The sequence below is a fragment of the Chlamydotis macqueenii genome, chromosome 1 (genome assembly GCF_036417535.1).
Source record: "Chlamydotis macqueenii isolate bChlMac1 chromosome 1, bChlMac1.mat, whole genome shotgun sequence".
Lineage (NCBI taxonomy): Eukaryota > Metazoa > Chordata > Aves > Otidiformes > Otididae > Chlamydotis > Chlamydotis macqueenii.
This window is the reverse complement of record NC_141556.1, coordinates 18,788,097-18,810,247: the sequence shown is the minus strand read 5'-3', so window position 1 is coordinate 18,810,247 and position 22,151 is coordinate 18,788,097. Positions and strand designations below refer to the sequence as shown.

The 22,151-nt window shown below is 38.2% G+C and overlaps 1 protein-coding gene across 4 annotated transcripts in view; it reads right to left on the bottom strand.

Moving 5' to 3' along the window:
• Window positions 1–22,151, bottom strand: part of TAFA5 (TAFA chemokine like family member 5) — a 432,621-nt gene that overhangs the window by 76,570 nt on the left and 333,900 nt on the right. For all 4 annotated transcript variants that reach the window (XR_015257553.1, XM_086739967.1, XM_086739966.1 and 1 more), the window contains exon 3: window positions 1,895–2,022. Coding sequence is in view for 3 of the 4 variants with exons in the window: in XM_086739967.1 (XP_086596093.1) it covers window positions 1,895–2,022 (128 nt within the window). In the remaining variant the exon portion in view is untranslated. The remainder of the gene's footprint in view (window positions 1–1,894; window positions 2,023–22,151) is intronic.

Sequence of the window (22,151 nt, the reverse complement as noted above, 5' to 3'; positions counted from 1 at the left end):
TTCTTTTTTCTCTGTTCCCCTTCTGGATTCAGAGCTTCTGTAAGTATTCCGAGTTGCTAGTCTGGCTTGACTGAAAAGTACTGTGTGTTTGTTATGTGTCTGCATGTGTGATACCAACTGTTGAAAACTGCGTGATGTTAGATGAGGGCTTATGCTCAGAGCTGTTCTAGAGTTGGCTCTCTCTAGCAAACTCTCTCCACATCAATGACAATGATATCTCTGTGTGGAGGAGAGTCTGTTTCATAATATTACACTTGTCATGGCCTTAATTTTACTGATGAGGCATGATTATGATTTCATTTAGGTTAATCAAAATCATGAGTCATTCCATTCATGTCAATAGCATTAACGAGCTATACAGACAAGTAAGAATTCAGAATCGGGCTTCTGGTGTTTAATCTGAAAGGATATCTGAATCACTTCATTAAATATAGATACTGAAGGACAGATACTCTGCTTACCTTGCATTACTCAGTCATGCTAATAGCATAAAACATCAAATAAAGAACTATAATGACAGTTGGCAATGTGTCACAGTACAGAGCTTTTCTGTTTACCTTGGGTATAGAAAATATCCCTGAATTAAGGGGAGTTAAGACAATATTTCAAGTATTACAAAGTTATTGTATTAGGTCTCCTGGCCCTTGGAAGTTGGCATTAATGTTTCAAAAACTTATTTCCTTCCTTTGCTTTTTTTGTCACTCTTACATAACTTGAATGCAAAAGATCTAAAGGCAAAAAATATTTAACTAAGACCTCAGAGACTCTGTTAAGTTTTATAGCCCCGTCTATAATTAATATTATGTCTGGTAAATACAGGAGCATCAAAACAGTGATCACAATTCATAAAGTTTGTTTTGTAGGTATCTCATAAAGCACTATCAAATCTTCATTCTTTTTTAAAAGGTGAAACATATGGTAATTTTCCAAAATATAGTCATTCTAAAACAATAAAAGCTTTTGTACTGGTATCTGTCTCCTGCTCAGACAGAGAAATTGTGCAGGGGATGACGGGCCTTAATTTAATCCTCAGTGATAAGTACTTTTAAGATGAAATATTCTTGAAATCGCACTTATTTAAATTACACTCAAGCTCTATGTAAATCTAAAAAAAGATTATGGGGAGGGGGATAATTTCAAGAGGTCTAGCAAGCTATCAGAATATTGCTCTATTATGTCTCTTCAGATTTTTTCCATTTTTGAAGCCAAAGAATTATTGGCATTTGAGAACATTTTCTAGAAATCTGTTTGATATATTACAGGCCCTAGAAACTATTATTGCCATATATACTCTCAGCTTCTGTACAAGCACATGCCTCAAGACATCAAATCAGAAAGCTGAGGGTTTTACCAACAAACCAGGACCAAAAGGAAGCTGAAAGAAGGAATCTTCTACTATGTTTTCTACAGATCTCACTGATTGTCTCACTGAAAACTAAAGAACTCTTTGTGCAACTTGCTTTCTAATACAGTGGCAATAGCAAAAATATTTTCTCCCCAGTTCACAATGAAAGCTTTCTTTTCACCCTGCTAGACCATGTGTTCAGTTTTATACCCTACAGCTCCTCAGCATAAGAAAAATCTTGTACAGTGAAGCAATAAGATCCTGTCTTCAGGCTGAATATACAAGTTAGTTAAACCACTGGTGCTTTTTAAAAAAACCTTGTTGTAATTTCCACTCTTAGTAACTGTGGGAATGACACCTTTTTGCTGTCTTTGTGATAACATTGCTATGTATTTCAGTAAGCACACTTGGGCACATAGGTTAATTACGAAACAACAGTTTTTGCATATCTGTGCCAAAAAAAACCCAATTAGAAATCTCACTCTTTGTTTTTCAATAAACTAAAGTGAATGAGAAACTGAAGAAATATAGAACAGAGAAGTGACCTACCGTGGTTGTCTTTATCCGTCCTCCTGGTTGCGTACAGGTCCAGCCTGATTTATTGATTAGCAAATCACAGCCTTCTCCTTCTAAACATGGAAGCATTTCACACCACTGTTTTGTTTTGATAATTCGTGCTATGGAACAGAAAGGAAGAAAAAAAAAAAACAACCAAAAAACAATTGGCAGGAGAATTCACATTTCACTTATTTCTAAACACTTTCTCATTTGAGTTGTCTATTTTCATCATCTGATAATGCAGCCATAGGTTATGATGTAGAAAGCCCTAGGCAATTTACAAAATTATTTACACCACCTGCTGTGCCAACAGATTTCATAACAAAAATAGAACTTAAAAATTAACAACAAAACAAAAGACAGTCCTGTTGTAAATTGAAAGAACATAGAAGTTAGGTAATTCTCTAATTCCATGCTTCTTACAGTCAAGGAAATATTGTTGGAGGGCTAACAACTGAAGACTTACTATCGTAACTAATCACTGTGGTAGCCAAAAAAGTGACCTACAACTGGGATCCATTGTGTTAGCCTCTGTATAAACCTGAGCAGACACTCCTTATCCTGAAGTGCTTACAGTCTAAATAGACATGAGACATGGTGGAGAGAAAAGACATAATAAATAAGTAAAGGGTGAACATAATGACAGCAATTTTGAAATTCTGTGATACTTGCAATGGCAGGGGCAGGGGCATAGTTAGGAGCATGAGAAGGATAAGCGTTGAACGAAGTAAAGGTTGGGAAATCATGGGGAAGGAGACAATAAACAGAGGGAAAAGACTAGAACAAACACTCTATTACCTTATTAGTACGAGGGGAAGGAAGTCTAGTCAGGAAGGTCCCTAACTGTCTGAAAGGCGATGTGTTGTCTGCTTTGTTGCACCTTTTAATGCTTGCATCTCTAGTAAGCTGGTTCTGCAATATTTCCTGAAGGTCACAAACAGCAACTAGTCTTGGAATAACAGAGCTCTGATTGCATTAAAGTAGATGCAGAGGAGGTGTAGGGAGACATTTTTCTTCAAGGAAGGGAGAAAATGGGCTTTAATTCCTGTAGACTTCTTTCTGGATTATAATACTATTTCTTTGAGTTGACCTCTGTAGTATCTGAGTTCCTTCACATAGAATATTAAGCAATATGACTAATATCTAATATTTGGTTATTCTTTCACTCTCCTCCTGTAGGTAAAATTGCAGGGTGGAGTGTTAACTTGGGATACTTTTTATAAAATACATATGCAGAGATGCACTCACTTGCATGGTGCCATCTACTCACACTAAACAAGGTAAGGGCCCCCAACAATCTATCTTTTGCTCAGGCTGTAAGGCTCACAGTCAACAGAAAATGGTCCTTAGTTCCTTCAGAGATCATCTCAGCAATCCTGGGCTAGACTGTAAGAGAGCTTCACCACCTCAGTTTGTATGTAAGTGTGCTAGGATTCAACTGCAGAACAAGTTTCACATACAGGGAGACAGATCATGTCTTCCTCTATGGTGATGTGTGACACCAATACACGCAATACATCTTTCAACAGTCATGAGTTCAACACAAAGAGAACTACAGGAGAAATACTTAGGAAGATAAGCATAAAAGAAACTTATGATGCTCCAAATTAATTTTGGGTCCAAAGAGCTTAAAAGCAAGCATTTATAGTCAGTGGTAGCTGCAGCTCTTTATGCTCACTTGAATGTGTGATTCAGCCTCCCTATGTCCCTGACTTCCTCTGTCTGGAACTACTTAAGACTACAATTCCCAATGCCACTGGATCATGGTAAAAAAAACCCAGAAGTGTAATTTAAAGTCTTTTAATAAAATTCTTTCCAATATTTTGACATGAAACAGCTTGTGTCCTCAGTCCCGATACAATTGTTGGTAAGCTCTAGCAATATAACGAACACTGATTTCTTTCAGTGGAAGCTCAATTTGAAATTCATATTAAGATTTTCATTATAAAAAACACTGTAGCTCCCAAACATCTGTATAGGAATTTGCACTGTTCATTAGGCAATATATATAGTGCTGGAGGAATGATTCCCAAATAATTTTCATAACTACAATTTTTTGAAGCAAATCTACTAAGTTTTTATAGCACATAATATACAGAAATCTGGATTGTGCTTGGGGTCCATAGGTACCGCCCTACTGAGAACTAGATCATATCAATTTTCAAGGCTAACATCTTCTGTGTAACAGATAATAGCCCCATCCTTCCTAAGCAAAGGCATGAATCCAGATGCAGGTTTTACAGAAAAAGCTCAGTAAAATGTTAACACCAAACCTCACTCATTTGCATGCATATCTTTTGCAATTCACATATCAAAATGGCTATTTCTATCAATGTTTCAGTGATATGAAGGACCGCTGAAAGGCTGAATAGTCAGTTAAACTAAAAAATATATACTAGATTGCCTCTACTATCTCAGGTGGGAGGTCTTCCTGAAAACATAATTTGAACTAATCTTCAAAAAAATATTCTCTCCTCTGTGAATTACTCTTAGTGTTAGTTTGGTTGCTATCTCAGGAAGCAGCTACTGGTAACATCACAAATACATGGAGTCCTTGCTCTGGATATTGGCTATATCCACACAAATTTAGAACATACCAGGAGCATTTTACAGAACATAAAGTCTAAACCATTTCTGTGTTAAATGTATAGACTACTGCATGCATTTAGTCCTTGAGAATTGAAACAACTTCTTTTTGTAGGGGAAAACTACTCAGCTCACATAGATTAAAGCAAATTAGTGTCAAAATGGTTTATTAATTTATTAATGACACAGGACCAGCAGCAGTGCAGGATCAATACCAGCGCCACAAACCAGTAAACCATAGAACTAGACACAAAATATTCATAAATGCTTCCTAAACACCCCCTCAGAACTGAGCCCAAACACTTCTGACACACACACACACACATGCACCTCACTCTCCCCACATCCCCTCCCAGCTATGTGAGTGCTCCCTTGCACCCCTTGGGCCGACGCGGGTGCTCCAGGCACCCTGCTGACCCCAGCCCCGCTTCCCCAATCCTGAGTCTCTCCCTCCTTACAGATCTTTACAGTTGTTCTATCCAGCTTTTCAAGCTGACCCTCGCTTTGTTTCCAAAGCCTCACAAGCACACAGGCTCTCCCATTCCCATCTGAACAGGCCTTGTTTTCTGGGCCATTTAGCCAAAAGCAGGCCGGGTGGGCACCCTCACACTCAGGTAGAAACTGGAGTCTATGCAGACATGCGGGCCTGTGAAACTCCTGCAGTCATAGTGGCAAAAGGGAGGCCATATTCGTGCCTGTGGGATTACCTCTATTTTTGCATTTTCACTTTTCAGTTTGCCCATTACAGCATAGTATCACAGTGAAGCTACATATATAACACCGGGACCAAAGTATACAATGATTTTATCAGCATAATATCAAGAACTTCTATCAGTAATTGAAACTGAGTTAGACTAGTCAAAGCAAAGGAATACAGCGTATTTCCTGAGGCAGTATAGTTGCCTTTTTATTGTCTGTATTCACCGGGGGTGAAATTCAGCCCTCTGCAGACAAGACAGCAAAAAGCCTATCAGAGTCTTCAAACCCACTCCACGCTCCATTATAAAGAATTAAGTGGCACTTAAATGATACATAGGCTTTGTGCAGACCTTCCGCAAAGAACTGAATTTCATCTGGAGAACCTGAGCTGACACCACTGTGCATCTCCACACAAGGGCTCTGCCCCTTCACTTAAAGGGAAGTTAATAGGAACTGACGGTGCCCAGCACAGGGCAGAATTGCTTTCCCAAGCAATACCCTTGGAACTGGAGATCAAATGGAGTCTATCCAAGGATTTTTCATACAAACAGTTCTGAGGTATTGCAGGCAGGCAGAGGTTATATCAACATGACGCCAAGCTATCCACCAAAGTGTTCCTAATTATTTTGTAAGATAGAGCAATTTGCAATGGATTTCCAGTTATCAGTGAAAATAAATAACTAAAAGTCCTTAGTCATGATCAGTATCGTCCAATCTACGACTGCTTAACTGAGTGGTGTTTCCGAACACCACAGATTATTTTCTGCTAAATACTGCAACTAGGTGTGTTTTGTCACTAAGCTTCTCACCTGGTTTAAAATTATAGATCTGTTTTCCTATAGAAAGTCAGCTTTATTTTCTATATTTTTTTTCACACATTCACTCTACATTCAGGCAGTTATCCATTGCTGATCGCCAGTCAGTCTCATAACTAAAAATCATGAACTTTTTTTGATAGCAAAAGAGTGAGATAAGTCTTATTCAGTAGCAGTAAATGCAAAAACTTACAGACATAAAATATGTTAGACTAAAACATTTAGATTGTTACAGTCAGGTTTTTTTTTAATGTTGGAGAATGAACACGGAAATAAAAGTAAAAATGTATATAACTTTTTCATCAAATAAGAATATTAGTTAAAATAGCATTTGGATACCGAGACTTACTATTTCAGAATATATCGTGCTCCTATGCATAAAAAGTAGTGTGTGAAACAAATATTTAAAAATTATAATGAAAACCATGGCACAAGAACCTAAAAAAAAGTAAAAAAAAGATGGTTTAGTTGATGTTTATCAGTCAATTCCAGAGGGCTGAAGGAGTGAATGGAAGATTCTCTGTAATGGGGAGTAGGGAAAATTTCTCCTAAGCCCAAGCAGAATATACTGTTTTGAAATAAGCTTCTTATATGAGAGTTTAGGTCACCTATACTTCTTATAGAGAGATTTTCTCCTTCACATTATTTTTTTTTCAATGATAACTTGTAGTACTTAATGCAAGATGTAAAGTATGCTTTGGAGAAAATATTTCTTTTTTGATTTTCATATATTACTTCACTATTGTTTTCCTTGAACTTTGAAGACAGCTGATCAGCATAACTGATTCCCAAAGTTCAGAAATGCCTATCGATTCATCAGTTTAGATGTAGCTAGACAAACACATTTATCCTAGTGTTCCTCTCTTGCCCTACTAACTCTGAACAGGATCCACTTCTTTTATTATTAATCACCTCCAACTGATCCCAACTGGTTTCATCCTACTCCTCTCCCAGCCTCTATGTTCCCTTTACTTCATATTTTTCCTTTTATCTTCTTCCATTTTTTTCAGCTGTAGCCTTTTGCTCCAATCATTTCTCTCCTCTGCCTGACTCAGCACATATACACTGTCTACCCATCAAAGATCTCAAAACACTTTGCAGAACTTATTAAGTTTAGCTAGTTTTACCTATGACTGGTAAATCCTGTTCATTGTCCACATTTTGCACAGAGGCTAATTGACCTGACCAAGGTCACACAAGAAATTTGTGGCAGAGCTGTACACAAAACCTCTGAATTCTTAGTGGTCGCTAGCCTGGAGACCTTCTTCTGTCTGATGTTCCTTCAGAAAGAGAGCATCTATACAAGAAATTAAAAAGCAACAAAAATGCAAAGTAATAGGCTTTTAAAAACATGTATCAGTTAAATTGCAGTAGCAGGAAAGAGGCCAGCAGAAACACAAACTGAATCACTGTACTTTAGTAAGACATTGCAATCATGAGCTGTCTTTAGAGCAGCAATTTGACTGTAAGAGTGTATAAGCTCCAAACATTAATCTATTTTACTATACAACAAGGAAACATCACAAACCTTGGATACCTTTTACAGCAGTCATTCTGCTCCACTTAAAAAATTGGAAGCAGTGTTAATTCACAAAGAGTTAGCTCGTCTCAATTATTTATAGGGCATCTAGACCAAAGACTATGTAGTTCTAAGAACAGCAATATAGCAATGTCTAGACACACATTTTATCATTTAGGTCTTGCTGTCAAGATTGGGAGGAATACTTGAGCTGAAGTTGAGAAATATATGGAAAAAAGTGATCTCCTGCAGGCTGCAGAGAGGCTACAAATTGAGACCACGTAAGTGGATGAAGAGTAAAAGACTGAATGACAGTCAGAGGCTTTTCCTGCAGATCACTCCAAGTTGTAGTAAGGGAGAAATTTTACTGTGACATGAGGATTGAGAAGAGACCTCCAATATTGACCCGAAAAAGGATTAAAATCTTGGTTTACCATAAACAGTGCAGATTGCACCATGCACAAGGTATATTTGGGAGGAGCAGGATAATATTCAGGAGATGATCTCCAAATTATGCAGTCGTCTATATCATCCCAAACTAGGACTGCCTAAGGGGCACTCCTGCCAGTTGCATGAATGGTCCCTAGGAATTCAGCTGTGGCGTAAGAGGTTGCTGGATGAAGCTGTGTGAATATAGGAATGAACTTAGTAAACCACGGCAGCATAGGTTTAACTTTAAAAATACTGCATTTAGCAAGGCATCCAGGCATCTGTTTAAATCTAAGAAGGTACCTAATGTTTTGCTGAATCTTCATAAGACTCTAAAATAAATATATACTGACAGCTTAGGAGGGAGAAAGTTCAAAGGTATTCCACAAATCAGAAATTTTTATTAATACACAATAAATCCCCAGAACACAAGACAGGGGATAAAAAAAACCCTTACAAATAAGCCAACAAAATCAATTAAGCAAACAAAAGGTGAAGTAGAATGCAAATTCTAGGAGCACTCTCATGAAATTCAACAGCTCTTATCTTCTTTCCTGTTTGTGTCTCCAAATAGAATTTCCTCATTACAATGCCCCAAGCAATAAACAAAAAAACAAACAATGAAAATAAGCATATGAGAGTAAACGCAGAAGACACCTGATCTTTTTGCAGTGTAGAAACAAGTTTGTATTTACCTAGCCTCTCTCTTTCCAGTTCTTTGAAATCCTTAACACTATCTGACTCTGTGATCTAGTGATAGGTATCTTAGATTTGTTTACATCCAGATGTTCAAGTATTTGTATGACAGAAGCACTATCCTAAAATGGAAAGTGTCCTACAAACCAGCTTCACAATCAACTTACCTCTGTTTCCATTTTAATTTTCAAGGGCCAGTTTTCTTCTATTTATAATTGCTCTTATTTGAGATCATAATACATCTCTGCATTTGTTCTCCTTAGCCTTTCACTTGCAATTACTTCAATCGTTTACATGGAAAAGTAATACAACAAATATAACACATATTTCTCAGCTGCTTATAAAGTAAGCAGCAGTTTAACAGCAGCAGTTTAACAGAAAAAGGAAAAAAAAATAAATCCAGTATCATTTACCAAATCTCACACGGTCACAAGAAGCACCCTGACAGTCATAACAAACAAGAAACAGAGATAAAATCTACACATTGAATTTTGTTTAGGTACAATACATGTGCTCCTAGTGTCTTCTAAGTTGGTGGTTTCTAGCTATTATTAAAATGCCAAGGCTTGAAATAGGCAACCTGGTCCACAACTTTGCCCAGGATTTCAGCACTTGCCTGAATATCCACAGATGTACATATTCACTGCTTTTCAATCTGTGAATGATCTAGTGCTTCATTGTCTGTGGGCAGTTAGCGTTCACCATCTAATAAGAGATACTAATTGAACACCTACCCCTAGAGAAACCCTTTGTCAGGACACAGTGTCTTCTGTTCCTGTCCCCTGCTGTTCTGCTCTGCTGTATTCAATTAGTGTGCTGGAAGCAAAGTAAGAATTACTAAAAACCTGATCTGTGATATGCCAGCAAAGAACCCTTCAGAGATCAGCTTTTCAACACATTTCACTTCACTGCCAGCACACTGAGAACAGCAAATTTAACTGGAGAGGGACAGCAATTTCAGACACAAAGAAAAGAATCTGAAGACAACAGTAAAGGATAGAAACAAGGGAGGGATATAATGGAAAGTATCAAGAAAACAGATAACAGAAAAAAAAGAAGAAAATAAAGAATTAGGCAAGAAAGGAAGGAAAAAGAGGACAAAGCCCAGCTATAAATGTAGTAGCTACTGAAGCAGATAGGTAAGGCCAAAAACTTGCACAACTTGTTTGGTGGTCAGTAGGACAATGCAGGTAAATGAAGGCTAAAGACCAGAATCGTTTTTTTTTTCCCTCTGGAGTACACCAATTTCAGTTCTCCTGATATCAGCAGAGTACTGCAGTGGAAGACTAGATTTATTGTAGTTAAAAGAAGAATGTGAAAGAACTGGGCCGATAATCATGACCATCCCCATGTTATGCAGGGAAGGCTGGGCAGCTGAGGAAGAGGGAGAAGGACCTCAAGAACTCCTAGCTATGAAGCATGTACACAATCACGGCAACCACTGAGGAGACAAGAAAGCAGGAATTTAAAGGAGGAAGCCACAGTAGGAATAAAATATGCTCTAGGTTACACGGTAGAGAGTGATTAGTACCATGGAAAGAAGCTGGGAATGAAAGATTATGAGGCTGGTAGTAGAAAGCGAGTGAAGGAAGGGTGGAAGGAAGTTTCTAAATCAACCTTTCAATGGATCTTACAACCTTGCAAGGTTCTAAATCAACCTTACAAAGCTAGGGATCTGGGTGACAAAGAACTCTTGGACAATTCACTCTATCTGCAGCTTCACATCTGACCGAACAATATCTGACTCTGTACTCACGAAACACATGCTAAAACGATAGCCAAGGATCAAGGTCTTCCTTGGGACTTTAGCTCTGGAACGCTCATGTACTCATACTAGGTATGTTTAACAAAGTCTGCACATGGTCAATAAGGGGAAAAAAACTAAAAGGAAAAAAATAAACAACTCAATTTGACAACTGCTTCTGCATGGACAAAGCAGTGAGAATCAAAACCTGAGACTCCATGTGCATGAGAACTGAAATCAGTTATTTAATCTTTTTAAAGCTATTTCTGAGAATTTTAGATAATGTTCTCCACGGGCATTCAAAGGACAGGCATTTAGCCTAGTGGTTCTGCTCTGACCCTCATTGCTTTTGGTACTTTCCAAGTCCCGTGTCAGCATATACACTGCTGCTATGACATGGTGGTGACATAGCACAGTGAGTTTCCTTTGTCAACAACTACAGCAATAGGAAACTTTGCTCTCCTTTTGTCACATCTGTAAGAACTGAACATGCAAGCAAATGGAGTTGAAATGAGCTCGATGACTAGCACAGGAGACAAATAGCTGCCGTATGAGAACAATTAAAAGTACTAGAAAAAGATACTCAGCAACGAGGTTGTACTTATCCCATACCTTCCGTGATTTCCCCCTATTCCACATGACTAGATGTTGCGTTATCGTAAACTACATGTTCTTTGGGGTTAGCCTGTGACATTTTGTTTTGATCAAATAGTAAAAGTAGGCTATGGTTATGCTAGAGATTTCAACGTAACATACAAAAAAAAAATAAAATGAATAAAACTGGTGGAAATAAAGAAAAAAAGAAGACAACTATATGATATCACCTTTCACAGTGAGAATACAATTAATATAACGATTCTTTTGAAACTTGTGTTCATAAATATTACTATGTCAATGCCCCAGGAAACTTGCCATAATCAACTACAATGTTGACCTTTAGACAGCTTGGAAACTGTCCTTTCCTCATTATTTCTGCTTTCATTAGCCAGTGTTCGACCAACAGAGGAACAAATGTGTTTAAATACAGCAAAGATGCTAGTTTATATATGCACGGAAGTGGTACACAGTCCTCGGGAAAGCCTGTTACAGGTGGATGTTATCTCGACTGCACAGTCAACCACACATCTTGTCAGACAGCAGTCTGACAGTCTGAAGCCATGACTATGCAGAACATGGTTTCTGACTGACAGATGAAGACAAATTAACATTTTAATGTAGCTTCTCATTTATACATAGAATATCGATGTTCCTTACTCAAAACTTCTATGATATGAAACGTTTATCCTCCTTTTTGTATTTAATTTGGGCAATTATTGGTCTGAAAACTTAGCAAAGTTTTCTCTGTTTATACCTCAGTATTAGTTAAAAATTTAAAAAATGACAAATGACTGCTTTATATTTATGTAAGGTTTTAATTTTTAATTTATTTTTATACTATTGCACATAACATAAGGAGATAGATATTTTAAAAAGATGAATAATGCAATTCATCTCCAAAACTCAGCTAATGTGAGGATTTTTTTACCTTGTGTATGTAATGCAGAGGAATTGATTTTCAAAGATTCATCAGATTCTACTTCATAAAAATTCTTCAGATGTTTTCTGAAGTAAAAACACTACAGTTCAGAAGGAGCTCTATAACAGAAATAGTCACTGATTAGAAGGGATAGTCTTTCTTCACCTAACAGGCAAAATTTTATTTATTGGAACACATCCAGCAAAACTATGAACAGCACCAGAAGTTATTTTAAAGGCCAACAGTCTCTCTGTCTCCTTCATCCTCAGAAAAGAATAAACTTGAAATTTAAAAAAATATCTTGATGAAATTGGACTAGAGGGATTGGTCATAGAGTGAAAAAGGGGGAATTGCTACCTTTTTCCTAGGGCAGGCAATGGATGTGCTCATATGCTATGACCACTGTGTCTGGAAGCAGGAGTCCTGTCCCTGCCAAAAGCAATACAGTGCAGACTGGTTGGGCTAAAGGACACAGTAATAGCACAGATTTACTTTTTCAGACCGTGAACTCTGAAAATAAGGTGCCATAAGCACTTGTGGTTCTGCAGCAACTGCTCACATTGTTACAAATCAGATGACCAGGCACAAAGCAGTTGACTAGGACAGGTCGTTGAGAGTTAAAACTACTTTTTTGTATTGCACTCCTTTGCGGAGGCAGAGAGTGCAGCACAGCTGTTTGACATTGACGAATTTGGGCTATGTCCTTGAACACCACTTGCTCAATAACAAAAAACAGCAACTAGAACAAGATAAGGAAATACCAAAGGCAAAAATAGTAAAGACAACCAAAAAACTATAACCAATCCAAATGAAGCATAAGGCGCGTGAACAGTATATTGCTACCAATCAAATTAGATGATTAACTGTGTGCACTTCGCGTGTAACTTTGATAGACTATAAAAGACTAATGTTGACTAACAATAAAGGTCTCTGGAACACCATCCACGGAGTCCGTGTTTTTACTGCCACACTCCTTTACAGGAAACATGATAGAGTCATATATTTTAGGGAGAGAAACAACTAGTTACACTAATTTAATCTGATGTCCAGCTTTATGAAGGCCATACAATTTAATCTAGTAATTTCTGTAATAATCTCAACCATTTCTGGTTTATATACAATGTACCTTTTAGAAAGACATCCAGTACTGACTATCAGAGAATACTTACTTTTCTACAACCCCTTAAGGCTGTTTATGCAATTCAACAGCAAAGGCAAAACTCCTTAGTTCTACAGATTCTTATACTATTGCTACAGGACTCCTATCGAACTCTCACAGGAGCACACTCCCTCTTCCCAGATTGAGTGGTCTGCCGTCAGCTATAAGGCCATGTGCCCGACAAAACACTCGGTGTTGCTAAGGTTGATCATTTAAATTTTAAATCTCTTGCTGTTGATTTTTTTTTTAATATTGAAAAGCATCTTAAGCAAAATAAAACAAACTGCATATCAACACTGGATGCAAACAAGATTTTAAAATCTCACAAACTTAGCTTGTTCAGTGTCTTAATCTGAGTTTTTAAAGATGCTGATGAAAGAAAGTTAGAATACTCCACCTGTAGGAATTTAATTGTTTTCTTTTAACAGTAACTGTCTGCAAAAGAGCTTTCTCAACCAACTCTTGCTTTACAGAAGCAACGGGTAAGCCTTATTGGGAGTAGTTATATTGTGTAACAACATAAACAGTACGAGTTTGCAGTGCTGACTCAAGCAAAACTTGCAATGGGTTTCTTGAGGGTTCCTCTCAACAAAGCACTGCTTGACTGAGTCTGCAGCTTGGAAACAGCCCCTTGCAGACTAAGAAACCGCAAATAATAGTTCTCTATGCCTCTCTTAAGTACAATATTGAACTACTTAAATGTTCATACAGTCACAACTTTTTAAATACACCAAAATAAAATAATCTTCAAGAGGTCTTCCCAGGGAAACTTCACAAATTTGCTGTACTGTCACATAGCAGATTTAAAAATGGCCCTTTAAATTATCCCTGTATGCATAATTATATAAGCATGTGTGTATGCATGCACCTATGCAACTACTGTATTAGCAATAAAAGTTGCTGTCACCACTTCTCTGCAATGTTTTATCTCCGATCCTGTCTAACCACTGTAGTCACATGGGAATAACAGAAATAATTTTTACTAAATTGTAGAATAATGTACACACTTTCTACTGTTGAACTGAAAAACTACTTTCATAACTTACTCTGGTTTCAAAAGTTTAGAGCATATTTACATGGCCTCGCTGCTGGAAAGCTAAATAGTGAATTTACAACACACTAGCCACTCTTCACTAACTCTGCTTTTTACAGTTCGAGGCACACTTTGTTAGCACATTTTTCATCAATATACATTACCTGCTACTTTTATAGACAGCTTTCCATGCCTGAGCAAGTTTGTTTAAAGATAGATCAGGTATCCTTATCTGTAAAATTGGCAGTATGTAGATTAAATCCAAGGAGAGAGCTAGTCAGTGCATTGGCTTTCTGGTAGGAGGGAGGAAAATGGTGACAGAATTTGTTTAATTCCTCTTTGGTCAAAAGGAATCCAATCCTATTGGATTATGTATATTTTTGTTAGTAAAAAGAAGATTATTCAGATACCTTATGTCATTATCAGCATATTCTGTATCCTACAATAATCTGCAAATTCCTAAATTTTGGCTAGCCAAGCGAAAAGATAACTATTTTAACTGTATCTTACAAAGATTTCAAAGTTCACCAACTGTAAAATATTTAAGATAAGGGAGAATCATTTAATGAAAACAGATATAATAGTATGATAATATGGAGACTGGTGATTTCTACCAGATGGACTAGCAGGCACTTCAGCCTGCGGAAAATGTATGCCTCATCCGCGTTTCACTTGTGACAAAGCCATGTATAACACACACATGCAAATTTGCCAGCAAATTCTCCAGCAGTTTTACTGCAACCTGTGATATGAATGCTTTTTTTTTAATTACAAATTTGCAGCGGACACTACAGCTTCAGTACTGTGTTTATTTTAGGTATGGTCTTGACTACTTGAATCTGTGCAACCCATTCAAAAACAGACTGCAAAATGCCAAAGACTTTCTTTCACTTCCAGTTCGGCTTAAGTTGTCTTTGTGGCACTGCTCATCTGAATCATTGCCTGTTCCTTGCTTACAAAACATTCATATTCAAAGCACCATTAGCACAATAGCAATTAACAAAGAGCCTTTTATGCCAACATGCTACAACTTCATCTCGCACACCCTTTACAGGAAAAAGGTCTTTTCTCTTCTTTCCAGTATCAGTGAAGCACTCATGCCATGTGAAAAGAATGCTCCCTTTCAGTGCAGCGGGGACATGACTGTGCCTTATGTGAATCTACTGTATGTACAACTGAGAGGAGGACTAGGTGACCTAAAAGATCTTTCTCATCTCTGACCTCTATGGAAGTTCATGGTATCGGGAATTGCATATTAACAACCAGATGCAGGATTTTGTGTGGAAACGGCAGGGTGCTTCCACAGGATGTTTTTCTTAATTTTCCCCTGCTGTAAAGGATAGGAAAAACACTTTCAAGTTTGGCACAAGTATAATTGACAAAATAAGGAAAGGACAGCAATCCCCCTTGAGTCATTTACAGCAGTCATTTTCCTAAAAATATGGCTAACATGGAGCAGTAAGTGAGAAGGAGGGAGAACCTGCAGCTACATCATGCTATAAACTGGTGGATTTTGTCGCCAATACTGTATCAGGTTGCCACATTGGCACTAAGAAGGATGTTGAGGTTACCCATGAGGTAAGATTGTTCCTCAATAGTATGCTGTAGATATCACAATCATATTAATTAGAGAAGAACAAGATAAAATGGAAATGGTTTATACTTTCTCCTAATAATAATAATTCATAGGCAATTCCGCAAGGCAAAAAAAGGTGAGTAGCACAGAGTTGGTCAGAAAAACACAGACTATAAATTCATTTGCAGTAATGGCATATAAGCAATATCAAGACATTTTACAGTAATATAAAGATGCAGGATAGATACGAGAATATAACTGCTCCCAAAAGAACCTCAGTATCAGATAGTCACAGTATTTCCAAATACCTGAGCTACACAGCCCTGTGACATGTTAATAAACTTGACCATTCAGTAACAGCTGTACCATTGCCTAGAATCTTTTACCCCCAGTTCCCACTAGCACAACAAACACTGGTAAAACAAGAAACAAAAAAGAAATGACCCCTCAAAGGGTCTTGTGTGCCTTTATTTCACACTGAATAAGCAGGCATAGTACAGCCTGCTGCTAAGCTTTTCCTTACCAGTTGGTCAAAACATGGATAGACTCTTGGTTACAGCTCCTAATGTGTTGATCAACTGACCCAGAATAACAAAGGCTAAGGGTAAGCAACACAGAAATTATTATACTGGATCAGACCTGAATCTATCCAATCTAAGATCCGGTCTCTCTGAGAAGCCAGAGGGATGTGTAAGAATGTGCACCACCTCTATTTCCGTACGTTCTAGCAAGAAGTGTTCCATGAAGAAATAACTTAATATGCTTAGATTTATTTCTCCACATTTTCCTAGTTACTGCTTTGCAAGCTGTTGATTGAGGGGCAAAGGGTGGAAATGGTACATCTCTGAGGAACAATTAACTTCTTTGTTGATCCCCTGAGGTGCACCGTAAGCCATAATACCATAAATTATCCCAAGGAGAATTTGTCATAATAGATCTAAATTGATAGCATTAAAAAATGTTTATGTATTTGTATTTAAAAGTGCCTCTTTTTTTTTTTTTTTAAAGGATTTTGCATCACTAATTTGAGGGGGAAAAAAAAGCATAAATTTTTTCCATAGTAATACAGAAAGCACTGCATTTGCATCACACATTAATCACAGAAAAATTAAGGACACAGAAAAACAAATATGATAAATCACATATCCTTTTGCCTGAGATATAATTCTGCATTATGCCTGTATATATCATTAACTACTGTGTTTGCCATTAATACCTCACAAAAATGTATGAACATACAGCTGCATCATGAAGCTGTTAAAAAAGAAAATTGTCTTTAATTTTTCCTGTTTCACCTTCCTCTATAAATTATATGAAAATCGCCCATACTGTATACCTTTCCTTGTCTAAAATAGAAACAAAAATTTGCTACATAATAGAATCTGCAAGATTCTATTGTATTCTATTCTGTATTCTATTCACAGACAGCACTGCCTGCCTGAGAAGAGGTATGTCATACCTACATCACAATGTTCTTTGCCCTTTCTGCCGATACAAAATCTTTCATGAATAAGCCTGCCTTGCTAATACGCTGTTCTGTCCCATTCAGCCTCTTACACAGAACTCAGCCGTGCTGAACTCAAGTGCCTCTTGGTTGGGGATGAGCAATGTGACTCTCATTTGTCATGTGGCTCTCTCACTCCCTGGGGCAAAAAGTATATACAGTGAATGTTTTGGTCAAAATTTTGTTGTTGTTTTTCTTAATGTGCATATATATAAGTGAGGGAAGGCAAGTCAATGAAACAAATCCTGTACTTAGAGTGGAAGGTGCTAAGTCTTGTCCTTAGTTCTTCGGAAAATTTATTTCAGTCTAAGTTAGGTCATTGACCGCTTTCCTTAGCATGGCCACATGCCAAATGAGGTTGCCGAATGCATTCTCATTCCTGACCAGCCCCGTAAATAAATACATGTTTAATTACACTAACTTCAAGACAATTCTCTGAACATCTATCCTCTCAACCATAGCAGCTCTCAAAATAACTCAAATTTTGAAAGAAATCACATTCACCTCCTGAAATATATCCCATGTTTCAGGTACCTGAAAGCCCTGTCTGCACAGACTATTCTATTTGGATTCATTGCTTCAGGAGAAAGTGCATGACTGCTCTCTTCAGGCTCTCTGGCACCCATCCTTAATACTGGATAATTTTAAAGACAATACCACATGTGTTCTAATAAAGGAAAGTGTTAACACTGGGAATAAGAAAATAATTTTTTTTTTTAAATTCTGGATCTTAACATCCAGCTTCGTATTGGGTTACTCCAGTATCTTACCCCACTTGGAGAGCTAGTGGTCTACCACGTTATTTAAAAGAGAGGAACTGCCTTAAGGAACTCTATTTATTTTTTTTTTCTGATTCTGTTAAAAAAAAAAACAAAAAAACCCTATAAACTGAGGAATTGTATCTCCTCAGCAACTCTCTGGGAACACACTTATATCCTTTAGTATGTTGTTTTCCTTTTAATCCTATAATTTCATATATTTTTGATGCAGTTCATGCATAGATCCTGGCAAACATTCACGCATGTAAGTGCATGTGTAGTATATTTATCCCAGAAAATGTGTAGCCTCTACCTTGTCTCAATAGCTTCATAGGGACCATACACATTAGATAAATGACAGGATAGCAATTTTGGCATTTAGAACATCTCCTAAGCCTGCACCTCTTCCTTCCTCTTTCGTGAATAAGAGGAGCTCATGCTTTCTCAGATGTTTGTGAAGCTGGGGCCTGGAACTCAAAACCTCCTCTAGATACTCTGACTATACTGGCTCTATCACTTAGTTTCTTTAAGATACGGTGTGAAATGTAAATATGATTTAAAATTTTCTGGTAAGGTGATCTAGGCACTGGAAGACAAGTCTGCCTGTTTGTCTTGCAGTGAAGTATGTTGCCAGAGATACACATCACTGGAAGACTTTTTCAAGCACTTCAGGATTCATGCTTCAGTCAAAGATAGTAAAACTAGCTATTGCCTTAACTTAGACAGTCAACTAAATAAGTAATCTGTCATTATAAAACTGACTCGTTAAAGCAGTGGGCTGAGAAATCCTTGAAGAAGGATTTTGGAAGATAATTTTTAAGATCATGTAAAGAGAAATGTCTGAATATAACAGTGGATAAAATAAGCTCTGGTTAGGAAAAATATCTTCACTTTTTTACTGAGTCTGATTTAACATCAGTGGCTTAGCAGAAATGCAGTTCTCCATGACTATCCCACAGTAAGAATCACTGAAGTATAATTCCAAACTTCCCACAACAGTTTTTAAGATTTCTGCTTTTACATCACTTGTAATTTCTTTTAGCAAGCTACTAGAGAAAGATGTGACTTTAATGGCTATTGTTACCAATATAAAGACTATTTGTGCCTTTTTTTTTCAACTGTTATAAACCAGTATAATTCCACTGAACACAAGAAATCCATTTAAATCAGTGCTAAATCCAGAACTGCTTGTGTTTACTAAGTATTGAGACTTTCAATTCACTAAGATTTTATGTTTACACATACACATGAACATCTTACAATTAACAAAATTATAGCTATTCTCAGAAACTAGAAAATTAAAAATCTGTGTTACTTGAGAGAAAATGCAAGCCTGCAGTTCATGTTTTAACTGCAACAGTTGATCCTATTACAACAAATAAAACCAGAAATCGATTGCATGCAAAACTGTGTAAATAATCACAATCATTAAAATGTGTGAAATTAACTAGGTTAAGAAAGAAAAAAATAAACCACTTTTATATACGGGAATACAAAACCAATACAAGTTGAGTAGAAAAATATGAAACTGGAAAACACAGGAGTTGTTAATTTATTTTATGGATGACAGACTGTAAGACCAGCAAGATCCATTGTAATTCGATATTCTGACGTCCTGTACAATGGTACCCATAGACACTCCCTGCAGTCATCACTCTGCCCACCACAGCTAGCAGTAGCTGTAGTAGAACAGGAAGATTGTTTTGGAAAACAAACAGAAAATCCTGACTTTAAAATTTTCAAACCAGAACTTCAGTGACACGTCCCAAAGGACAATGGCAATTGGCAAATTTGCTTGTTCTTAACTTTTTTAAGTCAAAGTCAAAAGATTAGTTCCTTTCATCAGTTTTGCAGAGTTACGGCTGGAAGAGGCCTCAAGAGATTTCTAGTTCTCTTCACTCTCCAAGTGGAGACCAGTCACGAGTGGCATCCCTCAGGGGTCCATGCTGGGCCTGGCCCTGTTCAACATCTTTGTCGGCGACATGGACAGTGGGATAGAGTGCACCCTCAGCAAGTTCACCGATGACACCAAGCTGTGTGGTGCCGTCGACATGCTAGAAGGGAGGGATACCATCCAGAGGGACCTTGACAGGCTGGAGAGGTGGCCCCATGCCAACCTCATGAAGTTCACCCAGGCCAAGTGCAAGGTCCTGCACCTGGGTCGTGGCAATCCCAGGCACAAATAGAGGCTGGGCGGAGAATGGATTGAGAGCAGCCCTGAGGAGAAGGACTTGGGAGTGCTGGTAGATGAGAAGCTCAACGTGAGCAGGCAATGCTCGCTTGCGGCCCAGAAGGCCAACCGCATCCTGGGCTGCATCAAGAGGAGTGTGGCCAGCAGGTCGAGGGAGGTGATTCTCCCCTTCTATTCTGCCCTGGTGAAACCCCACCTGGAGTACTGTGTCCAGTACTGGAGCTCCCAGCATAAGAAGGACATGGACCAGTTGGAGAAGGTCCAGAGGAGGGCCACGAAGATGATGAGAGGGCTGGAGCACCTCTCCTATGAGGACAGGCTAAGAGAGTTGAGGCTGTTCAGCCTGGAGAAGAGAAGGCTTCAGGGAGACCTTATAGTGGTCTTCCAGTACCTAAAAGGGGCCTACAAGAAAGACAGGGAGAGGCTGTTCAGTAGGGCCTGTTGTGATAAGATGAGGGGTAATGGTTTAAAAAAAAGAGGGAGGTAGATTTAGATTAGATATTAGGAAAAAATTTTTTACGATGCGAGTTGTAGAAAACTGGAACAAGTTGCCCAGAGAGGTGGTGGATGCCCCATCTCTGGAAACATTCAAGGCCAGGTTGGATGAGGCTCTGAGCAACCTGATCTAGTTGGAGATGTCCCTGCTCCTTGCAGGGTGGTTGGACTAGATGACCTTTGAAGGTCCTTTCCAACTCTAACCATTATATGATTCTATGATTCTACGATTCTCTTAATCAATGCATTTCCTCTCGAGTAACACAGATTGTAGATTAGTACAAACTGAGCTTCTGGAGCCTCATACAGCAAAGCATGTTTCTTTCATCATCACTAAAACTGTTCTCTGAACTCTTTCCAATCTTTCTTGAATTGTGAACATCAGAACTGGGCATACTAGTCTATTAAAATCTGTTCCATGTCCCAAATGTGCAACAGTAGGTTTTCCCATTTTCACCCAAGACAGCTTTTTTTTTAGGCTATTATCTGTAAGATGTTCACCTTTATGAGCATTGTCCATCTTCCATATCTTTCATTTCAGCATATGCACTGAATCTGGCTGGGCTGGAGTTAACTTTCTTCATAGCAGCTGGCAAAGTGCTGTGCTTTAGATTTGTTACTAAAATAGTATTGGTAACACAGTAGTGCCTTAGCTATTGCTGAGCAGTGCTTGCATAGCTTCAAGGCTTCCTCTGTTTTTCACTCTGTCCCCCACAATGAGTAGGCAGGGGATGGGCAAGAGGTGGAAGGGGACACAGCAAGGACAGCTGATCCCATCTGACCAAAGGGATATTGCATGCCATATAACATCATGCTTATCAATAAAAAACAGATATAGTTGTTCCAAGCCAGACATGCTGGCTGGGCATCGGTCTGCTTGTGTGAGGTGGCGAGTGACTGCCTTTGCATTGCTCCCTCCTTTTCTTCCCTTCACTTAATAAACTGCCTTTATCTTGACCCACAAGTTTTTCTTGCTTCTGCTCTTCTTTCCTCTACCCCATTGCAGGAGCTGGTGGTGGGGGGCAGTGAGCAAGCAGGTGATGGGGTACTTAAGTTACTGGCCAGGGTCAACTCATCACAACATATTAAAAGATACAGTTCAGATGGCTACATACACTCTACCTTCTGACAACACCCCCACAGCATTCATAGATAAATTTCCTCATCATTCCCAGTCTTGGCCTTTGAAGCATTCTCGAGGAAGTTGGTCTGGGTAGTCTTTACAGCAAGCTCTGCTGCATACTTTCTGGATCATCCCATGCTCAGATGTGACTTCCTAGAGCTGCTTGAGTTCACAGAGCCATAATCCTCCAGTGCAATGCAGTAGATCCCACACAACCACATTTCTGTATTATTCCTCTATGTCCTCATGACTTCACGTGTTCTATCTATTCACAGGCAGGATGTAGTAAAAATTTTAGTTGTAAGAGCTCAATATTGCATGGTACACCACAAGAAGCTGCACAGGAAAAGCACTACATGTGTGCCTGCAATTAGAGCCACAGCTATAAGAAGTGCCCATAATGAT